The 12,604-nt window shown below is 34.8% G+C and overlaps 1 protein-coding gene across 1 annotated transcript; it reads left to right on the top strand.

Moving 5' to 3' along the window:
- On the top strand, positions 7,773–10,319 carry LOC109728882 (alpha-L-fucosidase 1-like). The gene is made up of 3 exons (XM_020259454.1): positions 7,773–8,538; positions 9,098–9,337; positions 9,482–10,319. Exons 1-3 carry the CDS (start codon positions 7,982–7,984, stop codon positions 10,176–10,178), a joined length of 1,494 nt encoding a protein of 497 aa, XP_020115043.1. The 5' UTR covers positions 7,773–7,981; the 3' UTR covers positions 10,179–10,319.

Genomic DNA, 12,604 nt, shown 5'->3' with positions numbered 1-12,604 from the left:
ATATATATGTTGGTAGTCGGATTTTTCAACCCTTGACCAGATCAAAAATCCTTCTCGGGAAGCACGTCGGAGTGAGGAACGGCTGCGAATAGTGACCCTTGAAGTTTGCGCTCTTCGACAAATCAAGCGATTCGGCTGACGAGGGATCGAGCCAGCCGGGTTCGAAAATCACTACTATCTGTTCGGTTCAGCTGGAATGAGCCGAATATACAGAGCAGGGCGGAAACTAAGCCGGAAGAAAAGCCGAATGGCTAAAGCAACACGAGATTTTGTCGGCTTGAAGAGCCGAAATGACTTTCTATTGATTGACTGATGGGAAGTACAAGAACGGATATGTAGTTTACAATGGAGTAGTGCCCGTAGGGCATGCAGACTCCAGAGATCTACTTTAGCGAACTACTCCTAGAGAAAAGCAGTAAAATAACAAGTAGACTACTCCTACGAAAATGCGAGAAAATACAAAGGAAATAAGGGTGGTCTTTTGTTTATCGAAAAAAAAAGACCGTTTTTTAGGGCGTTATTACCCTATTTATAGATCGCCCCTTGATCAGTTATTGCTTTTACACGATCGGCCACTATCTCCTAATATTTCGGATCACCTCCAGCCGATCGGAACCACATGCAACTGCTTGCGGTTACTGTAACTTCCTTCAATTGGCGCGACGGTTTACTTTAAAACTTTTCTGGTACTCCTGTGCACAGTTAGATTGATGCCTTTGAAAGGAACACCGGCGTACTACCTGTCCGCGCCTAATTGACTCAACAATATATATATATATATATATATAAAATGAGGCTACTATACTATCTATAGTACCAGAGCTCCGGTACTATAGTCTAGTTTTCGATCTTAGGGTATTCAAATCAACAAACCACACCGTCAAATATAATCTAGGGTATATGAAGTTCTTAGGAATAAAATTTTAGTTCTTTTTTACATCGTTTACTTAGTAAATAAATTATGTCAAAATGGACGGTGAAAATTGAATAATTTTTAAAATTTAAGCATAGGACTTTTAAATTCAAGATTAAGAATGTTAACCTTAATCTAGATAGTTTAAAGTATTTTCTATCAAAATTTGAAGAAATTTAGATTCTTCTACACCGTAAAACTCCAAACTCGTCATAGTAGCCATTGAAAATTGACAATTTTGAAATGATTTGATCATAAAGTAAAGTATGTCGAAAAAATATAAAATTTTATTTCTAAAAACTTTAAATACCCTAGATCAGTTTTAACGGTGTGGATCGTTGATTTGAATACCCTAAGATCGAAAACGAGACTATAGTACCGGAGGCCCGATATTATAGATAGTATAGGAGACTAGCTATATATATATGAGTTGAGCTAGAATACTATCGGTAGCAAACGGGCTCCGTTGCCATCCATTTGTTTTCGATGATGGAGCCTCCAAATCGATGATCGGAACTGTTGAATATGATCTATACCACTTGAAGTATCTAGAAATCAAATTTCATGCTTTTTCGATATTGTTCTCTCATCCACCAAGTAAGCGTAAAAATGAACGGTTGAAAATGAATATCCTCTAAAAAGTAATGATAGAAATTTTGTAATCAAGATCGAGAGTATAGATCTTATTCTAAATAGTTTAAAGAATTTTCTAACCAAAATTCAATTGATTTGGATAGCTTTACACCGTTAAAGAGAAAACCCTTATATCTACCATTAAAATTACAAATTTTAAAAACCCTTCGATCATTAGGTCGTGATGTCGAAATGATTTGAAATTTGGTTTCTATATACTTCAAGTGGTATAGATCATGATTCAACGGCGCCGATCATCATTTAAAGGCTCCATCATCGAAAACAAATGGGTGGCAACGGAGCTAGTTTGCTACCGATAGCATTCCAGCTCATCTTATATATAAATATATATAAGTAATAATATATATATATATATATATATATATAATTAATTGAGCTCCTATGTTTTTAAAAATACCAAGTTATTAAGTGCTTACAGATTTTTGACCATTGGATAAAGGAATGTGCGTTAGGATGATGTGGGACCACTAGGTAATTAGTGGGTGGTTGATTGTATAGTGTAATCTGATAGGTAAAATAATCAAAGGGATGGATCTAACGGTAAAAATTTAAAAGCACCAAGTGTTTGGTGCTTTTATAAGCACCATGCATGCCGGACTATTAATATATATATTATATATATATATAATATATATATAGTTGAGCTAAGAATACTCTCAAAAGCACCATGAAGGTGGTGCTTTTGAGTTTTAGCCATTGGATGGAGAGATGTGAGGTGAGATAATGGTAGTAGGTGGTGTAATGGAATAGCGTTTGATCAAAGGCTATTAGTAATCAATGATAGATCCAGAGCTAGAAACTTAGAAGCAACTAAGGAGTTGGTGCTTCTAAAAGTATTCTATCTCAATTCTATATTATATATATATATAGTATATATATATAATATATATATATATATATATTGTATGGAGGATAAAGTTGTTTTTTCTATGTGTTTTTGTTTTTTTACTATAAATTATATGTTAAAATTACATTTATATTTATTAAAATACTTAAATTATTGAATAATAAATATAGGTATACGAAGTTTAAACACGAATGTGAATTTTCAATTGCATTGTATGTTTCATTATGTTATTTTAGTTCATATTTATATACATATATTAGTATTTTTATTATTCGAATAATATCCGAATACAAATCCGACTCATATGAACTTGAATCTGTTTTAAAACGATATGTTAACGAAAATTTAGCATCAATATATATCCGCTTTTGAATTCGTATTGAGAAAATATGGATGCGGAATATTGATTTTGTCAAAACCAATCATATTCAACTGTTTCACCCCTATGTATATGCCTTTTTTTTATCCTTTTCAATCAAAACGAATTACGGTTTTTGCCTCTAAGAGACTTCATAATAGATTTACGTAATGCTACTGATATACTCTAAAGTGGGGAATACATTTTACACTCAGTGATTGATCGAGAAATCTTTACTACCAAAATCAATGTATATAATAAAAAATATAAAAAAATAAACTAGTCATTAGTATTACATAAATAAAATTTATCGCAATTCTCCTCCGACGTGCTTTATACTTTGAAAATGATGCATTACAAACCTCATCAGTAACACTATCAAATACATCTTTTTTTCCTCTAAGTTATGAAATTAATATTTATCAATTAATCACACATATTTCTTTGTATATAAAACTCTATCTCTCCAATCAGTCAATTAAATCAACCATCAAGACTTTGAGTTTTTTGTTGGGTGAGAGAAAGCCATACTCTATTTGACCCTACTTTGGAATGATTTTGACCAATTTGGAGTTCATATGGGAAATAAAAGGGGCTTTTTACAAATAGCCCACCTGACATATTTTTTTTAAAAATTGGCCCTTCAAAAATTTATTTGCAAAAATGGCCGTGGTCCCACCACGTCAACGCCACGTCAGGCGGCCACGCGGGCGGGCCTGGCCATGTGTTTAAGTTGAACACGGGGAAGCATCATCGATGTTCAATATAAAGTTTTTTGTATTGGACACGGTGAATGGTTCACGTGTCAATACAAAATGGTTAAGTGCAAGGTGTTTGCTATTGGACACGGTGATATTCACCGTGTCCAATACAAACACTCACAACTTAGTCATTTTTTGCTAAGTGTGGAGGTATTTGTATTGGACACGGTGAATCATTCACCGTGTCCAATACAAAAACCTTGTATTGAACACGGTGAATGGTTCACCGTGTTCAACTTAAACACATAGCCCCAACCCGCCGGTGTGGCGCTGACGTTGGCGCTTGCCGTGGCGGGGCCAGGGTTCTTTTTGCAAATAAAATTTTGACAAGGCTAATTTTTAAAAAAAATTTGTCAGGAGACTATTTGCAAAAAAAAGCCCGAAATAAAGGCCAAAGGCCCCTTTCTTATTGGCCTTACCCAAGTGGGGTCTATTAGTGGGGTCCCAGTACCAAAAAAAGGGATAGGGCCTTTCTTATTAGCTACCTTAGTGGGGGTTGGGGTTGCGTAACAGTGGATCCGCTAGTGCTTACAATATTCACTCCTTCAAGGGATCATTAATTTTAAATTTTTACATATCAATTTTTTTATTTTTACAAAAAATTATTATATTTTTGTTAATCTAGATAGGGAAGTGTAAAATCGGCATCCCCTTTAGAATTTCTCATAAAAGTAACTCTAAAAAACAACATTTTTTAAAGAATGAGGAAAGATAGTTCAATAATGCTTCTGGTAAGAATTTATGTGCCGTGGCACAGGGTCGTGCCGCCAAACTTGCCGGTACGGTACGGCACAATGTGTGTCGGAGCCGTATCAATGCGTACCGGTCAAAAAAATTCCTGTGTGCCGACATATAATAATATGAAATATTATTTTTTTTAGCAACAAAATATTCTAATTATTTATTATGTCATTTTATCATATTTTGAATTTTATTGAAATAATTACTTACTAATTTTAAAGAATAGAAGATTTTAAGCTGTGCCATCGGCACGGATTTATATCGTGCCGGTATCTGTGGCATAGTACGGCACGGTGGAATACGGCCCGTCACGCCGCTGCACTTAAAATCTTGGTTTATTAAATTAATTTCATACAAGCCCTGCAAATATAGTAAATGATAAATATATCCTATAAAGTACAACTTTTATAATTATTCCTATAAAAGTCCTTATATTTTTAAATATGTCCTTACCATTAGAATTCGTAGAAAAAAAATTAGTTAACCAGAAATTAAATACTTAACCCTAGTTAATTTTTAACATTTTTATCCCCTTTATATTATATATATTAGACTTTTGTAAGATATATTTTTGTGAAAAATTGAAAATATAAACAGTTCTCTAAACGGTTCTCTAACCGGTAACAAATTAGGACTTTTGAAGGACAACATATGAAAGTTGAACTTTGTATGAATATATTGCTATTGACTATATTTGTAGAACTTGTATGAAATGTAACCCAAAAAGTAATAGTACAATGTGTAATTAAAGAAACTGTATGGTGCAGTATAGTAAATTGTAACTAAGAGGGCAGTTTGGTTTGACGTAAAACTGCGAAAAAAAATTTCGGTGGAAAAAAATTTTCGGTGGAAAATTTTTTTTACGTAGTTTAGTGTTTGGTTTGTAAGAAAAGAAAAAATAATTTTCGATGAAGGTTGTTTGGTTAAAAGGAAAAGAAAAATAAATAAAAACCTATTATATAATATTTTTATTATATATATTATTATATATAATATTAATATTACTATATATATTATTATTATAATTTTTATATATAGATTAAATATATTTAAATTATAATAATATATAATACTAAAAAATAAATTATTAGATATTATAAATATATTTATAAAAAAATATTAATAATAAATATTTTATATTAAAATAAAAATACCATATTTAATATTATATATATATATATATATATATATATACTTATATATATATATATTTTATATTATATATATCTATATATAAAAAAATGTGGGAGAGAGAGAGGTCCACAGTCACTGTTGACTGTGGACCTCTCTCTCGGGCGGTCCACGAGGTGGGGTGTCCCTCGTGGACCGTGCCTGCTGAACCCCGCCTCAACTCCAACTCATCTCCAACGCCGCGATTTTTCGGCGCGGCGTTTTCGTTTTCAGCTCGTTCTGAGCGGAAAACGAAAATGCCATTTTTTTGTAGATCCGTAAAAATAGTTTTTCGAAAAAAAATTTTTACAGGCAAACAAACAATCCAATCTTATTTTTCCACCGAAAAAAAATTTTCGGGGTGATTTTACGACCAAACAAACAGGCCCTAAGATCTCTAAGTTTTTTCTATTCTCAAAAAAAAAAGATCTTTAAGTTTTATGGTCGAAGTTAGATATTTTCTTGATATAAAAACATATTAGTTCAATTAAGATTATAAAATATAATAAAAAGGCTAATCAGTTGACACTAACTCACTACCTACCATGAAACGTAGCAACCAACAAAATATCAAAATAATTTGGTCAGGGTTTGGGCCCCAAAACCGTGAGGAGGAAAAAAAAAAAAAAAAAAATCTAAGGAACGTACTACGCTGATATTGAGACCTAGCTAGTCCCTCAATGTTTTACTTAAATGCTTTAATTCTTAAACATTTTTGTATATTATAATTTAGTTCTTATAAAAAAAAATATACTTGATTTATTTCTTTTTATAAAATTTCCATCTTAATCCTTGTTGAGTAATTGTAGAAGAAGGGGCCAAATAATTTCTTCAAATTCCAGTTTTTTTTCCTTTTCGTTAACAATAATAATATGTGAGAAAGTTTAATGACTAAGATATATAGTTAAGTGACAATTTCAGGAAAGTACACGAGTTTGTATAATATTGCATCTTAAATGCTAGTAGTGCACCTGGTTATAGCGGTGTAAATCTTACACAACAAAATCCAAAAATTGATAAAATTTCAATTGGGTTTTAGGGAAAAAAAAAAAAGAAAAAAATGATATGATAAGTGAAAAAAAAAAGGGCCAATTCTCTACTATATATAATTTTACCACTCTTTGTCAAATTATCTATTCTTATAAACTTTATGCATATATCAATATCAAAGAATAAAACTACTAAAAAAAAGATAAAAAATAAAACTGCTAGCACAAATATGGTCCCTTTTGGGAAAAAGAAAAACTTAAAATTCAACAACTTCTATGAAAGGTTGGGATAGTTTTAAAACTGCCTAAAAGTTGGAGACGTGTCTGGAAATTTACCATGTCGATTTCACAAGTTAATTAATTGAATTTTTAGTAACTAAAATCATTAAATTTGATAAAATTTTGATGAATTTTATAAATTCATCATAATTTTTAAATTAAATTCAGTTAATTCCAAAAAAATTGGAAATTAAGATGATTTCTATCGAAAAGTTCGAAAGTTTAGGGGGGCATTTCAAAGTTGTCTACAGTTTTGAGGGTCCTCCATCCATTTTTATCTTACTTTAGCACTACAATAAAAACGGTGTATAGTGACACTTTTAAATGTCAGTATAGATCAAAAAAAGTGCTGCTGGCTAAATTACCGACGTTTTTAAAAAGTGTTGTTATATGTAGAGTCGCTAGGTATATAGTGACAGTTAAAGAGTGTCGGTATAACCTAAAAAGAGTGCTGCTAATTTACCAACACTTATTTAAGTATTTAGCAACTACCGGAACTCTACCTCGTTTGCTGCGGTGGCGGAGGAAGAGGAGAGGGAAGGGCTCTTCGTTTAGGATTTCAGTGGATTGAATGAGGGGAGAAGGGGTGATGGTAATCGATTTTTCTTTTTTTTTTCATTTCTGTTTATAATCGAGCTGAATAGGCTGGGTGGGGTGGATTGGGTAGAGTAACCTTTTATTTTTTATTGGATTGAGCTTTATATTTAGGTATTAGTAGATTTTTTTAAAAGCTTTGGCATAAATGGGACACTAACACAAAAGTGTTCCAAACATATGTTCCTATAACCTAATTCTGTTGTAGTGTAGTATCATTTTTAAGATATATAAAAGTAAAAATGCCTTAAACCTCTTAAACATTTAAATCATAGGTAAAAACTTTCAAAGAACCCTCAACTTTATGCTATTTTGAAAGGGACTACTCAACCATTTTTACTTTGATCGACACAATGGCAGTCCTTAACTCCTTAACTACAATATTAGCACCAACCATAATTTAACATTGTTATTTATTATGGCGGGGACTTAATTGAAACAAAAAACTTAAAATTAGAGGGGAAAATTGCAAGAAACGGGAGAATGAGGACCACAATAAGAATTTGGAACAAGGTTGGGGCCAGATTGGTGGAATAATAAACCCTGCTTCATTCTCTTCACAACTACAATCCCACTACTACTCCATGTACTCTTATCTCCATCACTCCCCCTCTTTCCTACACCAAAATAAAACCCAAAATTAGCAAGCTTGGGAGTGCTAATACATAAAGCATCATGAGAAGTTCGTGGCTTCGCCTCATTCTTCTTTTACATTTTCTATTACTCGACGGCCAAATTTTACCATCGCAATCGAAGGCCGCGACGCCGACGCCGCCGCCGCTGCCGGCGCTGCCCGTGCCGTCGGCCGCGCAGCTGCGGTGGCAGCGGCGGGAGGTGATCATGTTCTTCCACTTCGGCATGAACACGTTCACCGACTCGGAGTGGGGGACGGGGCGCGAGAGCCCCGCGATCTTCGACCCGGCCGGCCTCGACGCCGCGCAGTGGATCGACGACGCCGCAGCCGCCGCAGGCGCCTCCCTCGTCATCCTCACCGCCAAGCACCACGACGGATTCTGCCTCTGGCCGTCGCGGTACACCGACCACTCCGTCGCCCGCAGCCCCTGGAGGAACGGCCGGGGGGACGTCGTCCGCGAGCTCGCCGACGCCGCCCGCGCCCGCGGGGTCGACTTCGGCGTCTACCTCTCGCCGTGGGACCGGCACGAGAGGACGTACGGCCGCGACGTGGAGTACAACGAGTTCTACATGGCCCAGCTGCGCGAACTCCTAACCAGGTGCTAATTAATAATTATTAACTATCCGTGTTATGTATGTATATATATTATTGTAGGTATATTAAGTTTTAATTTATTTAATTTGAGTTATTTGATAGCTATTCTATTATATAATGAATACATGCGTATAAATTTTGTACAGCCAATTAAATAGTTTAGATCTAATAAGTAGTTGAATTGTATTATTCAGATATATATAGAACATGCATGCATGGAACTTGCTAATTAGAATTATAGTTTATTTGATAGCTATTCTATTATATAATGAATACATGCGTATAAATTTTGTACAGCCAATTAAATAGTTTAGATCTAATAAGTTTAAATTTAGTTTGTAAAATTCCTAAAAATTAATATATATAGCATTTACATGGTCGAATCAAATAAACTATAATTCTAATTAGCAAGTTCCATGCATGCATGTTCTATATATATCTGAATAATACAATTCAACTACTTATTGCTTTTGAAATTAATCAGAATTTATTTATCGATATAACTTTAATTTTTTGCTTTTTTTTTGGGGAAAAAAACAAAAAAAAAAACAAAATTAACGAAGATATGGGACGGTGTCGGAGATATGGTTCGACGGCGCGAAGGGGAAGAATGCGACGAACATGACGTACTACTTCGAGGACTGGTTTGAGACGGTGAAGCAGCTGCAGGGATCCATCAACATTTTCTCCGACGCCGGGCCCGACGTCCGCTGGGTGGGCGACGAGTCGGGCTTCGCCGGCTCCACCTGTTGGTCCACCATCAACCGAACCATGCTGAGGATCGGAGACGCCGGCATCGTCGAGTAATTAAATCCATCCCTAATCATTGATCTAATAATTCCAATAATAATAATAAACATTATTACGCGAATTGAAGAAAGCATTTCTAAATTAGACCTTAATTAGCTCGCTGTTGTTGATGGATTTGATTGCCGATCGAATTTTAGCTACCTGAACACGGGGGATCCGCGGGGGACCGACTGGGTCCCGCCGGAGTGCGACGTCTCGATCCGGCCCGGGTGGTTCTGGCACAAGAACGAGACGGCGAAGCCGCTGAGCCAGCTGCTGGACATATACTACAAGTCGGTCGGCCGCAACTGCGTGCTGCTGCTCAACGTGCCGCCGAACTCCACCGGGCTGATATCCAAGGGAGACACCGTCCGGCTGCGAGAATTCCGCTCGGCGATCGAAACGATCTTCGGGACCGACTTCGCCAAGGGGAGCAAGGCAAAGGCAAGCAGCCAGAGAGGCGGCGACGGCGGGGGGTTCGCGGCAAGCAACGTGCTCGACGGGGACGACGACACCTTCTGGGCCCCAAAAGCAGAAGAAGTCAGCCGTGGCGAGACGCAGGGGTATTGGATCGAATTGTCGGAACTGAATCCGTGGTCTCGGTTTAACGTGATCAGAATACAAGAGGCGATAGCAATGGGCCAGAGGATTCGGTCGCATTTCGTGTTTGTCGACGGGGCGGCGGTCGGGAACGGGACGACGGTCGGGCACAAGCGGCTCCACCGGCTCGAGACGGCGGCGTGCGGCCGGACGGTGCGGATTTGGATCGCCGAGTCGCGGGGGCCGCCGCTGCTGTCCGAGGTCGGCCTACATTTCGATCCCTTTGTGGAGCAATCAAAAAATAGAGCAAAATAATGGGATTGCAAGTGTAAGAAAAAAAAAAAAAATTCACACGAGTAATTAATTTTTCTTTTTGTTTTCAGAAAAATTATCTTATTGGACGAATCATAATCTTTCTCCTTCTTTGGAATGTTCGTCTTCTGGCGATTGGGTATCTTTTTATGCTTTATTTATTTATTATTTCGGCTTATTCTAAGGTCCCCTACATTCTACTGAGGTCCACTTTTCGGCTTGAAAATAACGCGCGCATAACTGCGTGATCAAATAAAGTTCGTTCAAAAAGTCTTGATAAACTTTTACCTGGAATTTTTTTAATTATTATTACCCTTTTCTCCGTCACTGCAGAAGAAAGATCATTCATTTTAAATAAATATTTCGATATCAGATTTTTGTTTTCTTTCATGACCATCAGTCAAATTTTACAATTATTTCATTAAAGGTTAATTCATACAAAGAATAGGTTATAGGGATAACATATTGGGACACTTTTCATAAGTGTCCCATTTATGTAAAATTTAAAAAATATCTACTAATGTCTAAATATAAGCCCAAACCAACCAAAAATAAAAGATTTACTTCTACTCACCCACCACACCAATCCATTTGCACCGATTACAAACTAGAAAAGAAAAAAAAAAGAAAAATCAATTACATATTTTCTTACTCTCTTCACTCATCCACTGAAAATTCTGAGACGATAGAGTCATTCCCTGTTTCCTTCCTCCCCACCGCAGCCCAAGACGATAGAGTTTCGGCGGTTGCTTAAATACTTAAATAAGTTGTTGGTAAATTAGCCAGATTTTTTTAAGCTTATAGCGACACTCTTTTGAATGACACTAATATTACTAGCGACCCCACATAGCAACATTCCATTTTTAAAAGAATCGGTAATCTTAGCTAGCGCACTTTTTTGAAGACTATATTTAAAAGTGTCTGCCATTATTGTTTTTTGTTGTAGTGTTATCGTGTTAACTAATAAAGGTCGCTTGATAGATATGCATAGGCATCATAGTACTTTAGAAGGATTAATGTAGTGTCACCTATTTATGATGTAAGATTATTTTAAATTTTATGTGAGACTCCATTCTGCTAATCATTTTAGCCAAATATTATGGAAACTCGTGTTAAAAAATTATCTTATATATATAATTATTTATTTCAAATCTTAAAAATATTACATAATGTGCTTTAGTTCATCCAAATTAGAGATAAAAAATATGTTGCTAGTTAAAAAAAACTTAAAAAAAAAAAAATTAAATAAACTCTGTCAAAGCAACACCAAGTTGAAAACGACGTGTACCCTTTTTTTAACTCTCAAGAATGATTATTCTGTCCTTGGCATGATGGTGTGGATGGTGACAAGTTGATTGAGAAACGTCACTAATTAAGATTGATTGGTAATAAAATCTACGTACTAGAAATAAAGTTAAAACCGTACTAATCATATCTCAATTATAAAGCTTTCCCAATCAGGCAGAAAAATTTCGGAATTAATTTGATTTGATTCTTCCATTAATTACAAGACTTAAAAAGTTTATTTTAGAATATCCCTTCAATTAAGCAGCAAAGCATTTTGGAAGATTACGAAACATTTCGTTGCAAATAACTGCAAAGTACAAGTTTAGCTATTTGAATTAAAACGTTAAATCATTTATAAAATTATTGTAGAATTATATACAACTAGCAACTACGTCGGAGTTCTCAAATGCCTCCAAACAAATTGAAAATAATATTTTCGAGAAAAAAAAGAGAGAAAACCGGTATGGTTGAGTGAGGGATTATAGGATTGGTCTCACACCAATACAAATATTTAAAAATCAAGCTTAACTAAAAAATGAAGAGAATGAAAGGTTTGACCTAATGAAAAAAGAAGTTCAAAGGTTGCGAACTCAAATACAAAATATGCAAAAGAATCACGAATCGAAAATGAACAAGATAAAATCTCTATCGCATAGGCTTGTCGGTCAATTCGTGAACTTAGGCATTGAGACGAGGGATTCACGATCACTTTAGATGACTGTGATTTATTTTGAGTTTTATTTTTTGTAAAATTTAAAAATATTATAATTCTAGAATTAAGTTTATATGCTAATAGTTTGTTGTTGTTTTGGCTTAGTAACAAAATATATTGACATGAAGTTTATATCTTTGACTACTTTCTTCTATAAGTTATATTGACATGAAATTTGTATCTATGTCTACTTTCTTGTATAAAATATATATTATCTTTGTCATTAGTTCTTTGATTATAATTGTGCACGCAATATAGTAGATTTTAATTCTCGATCGGTTGAATAAACTGAACAGTAAATTTTATTTATATAGAAAATTATTAAAAAATAAATATACATTATAATAAATTGCGGATGCACAATAGCGTCACTAGCTAGTAATAACAATACAGCTTATCTATTTTGTCGATGCTCTAAAGCGTCACTACC

This window comes from Ananas comosus, linkage group 1 (genome assembly GCF_001540865.1).
Source record: "Ananas comosus cultivar F153 linkage group 1, ASM154086v1, whole genome shotgun sequence".
NCBI classification, from domain to species: domain Eukaryota; kingdom Viridiplantae; phylum Streptophyta; class Magnoliopsida; order Poales; family Bromeliaceae; genus Ananas; species Ananas comosus.
This window is presented reverse-complemented; position numbering and strand designations above follow the sequence as displayed.

Coding starts and splice junctions, on each gene's coding strand:
- LOC109728882 (XM_020259454.1), top strand. CDS start 7,982: ATGAGAAGTTCGTGGCTTCGCCTCATTCTTCTTTTACATTTTCTATTA. Junction 8,539..9,097: donor CTGCGCGAACTCCTAACCAG/GTGCTAATTAAT, acceptor AAATTAACGAAG/ATATGGGACGGTGTCGGAGA. Junction 9,338..9,481: donor GGAGACGCCGGCATCGTCGA/GTAATTAAATCC, acceptor ATCGAATTTTAG/CTACCTGAACACGGGGGATC.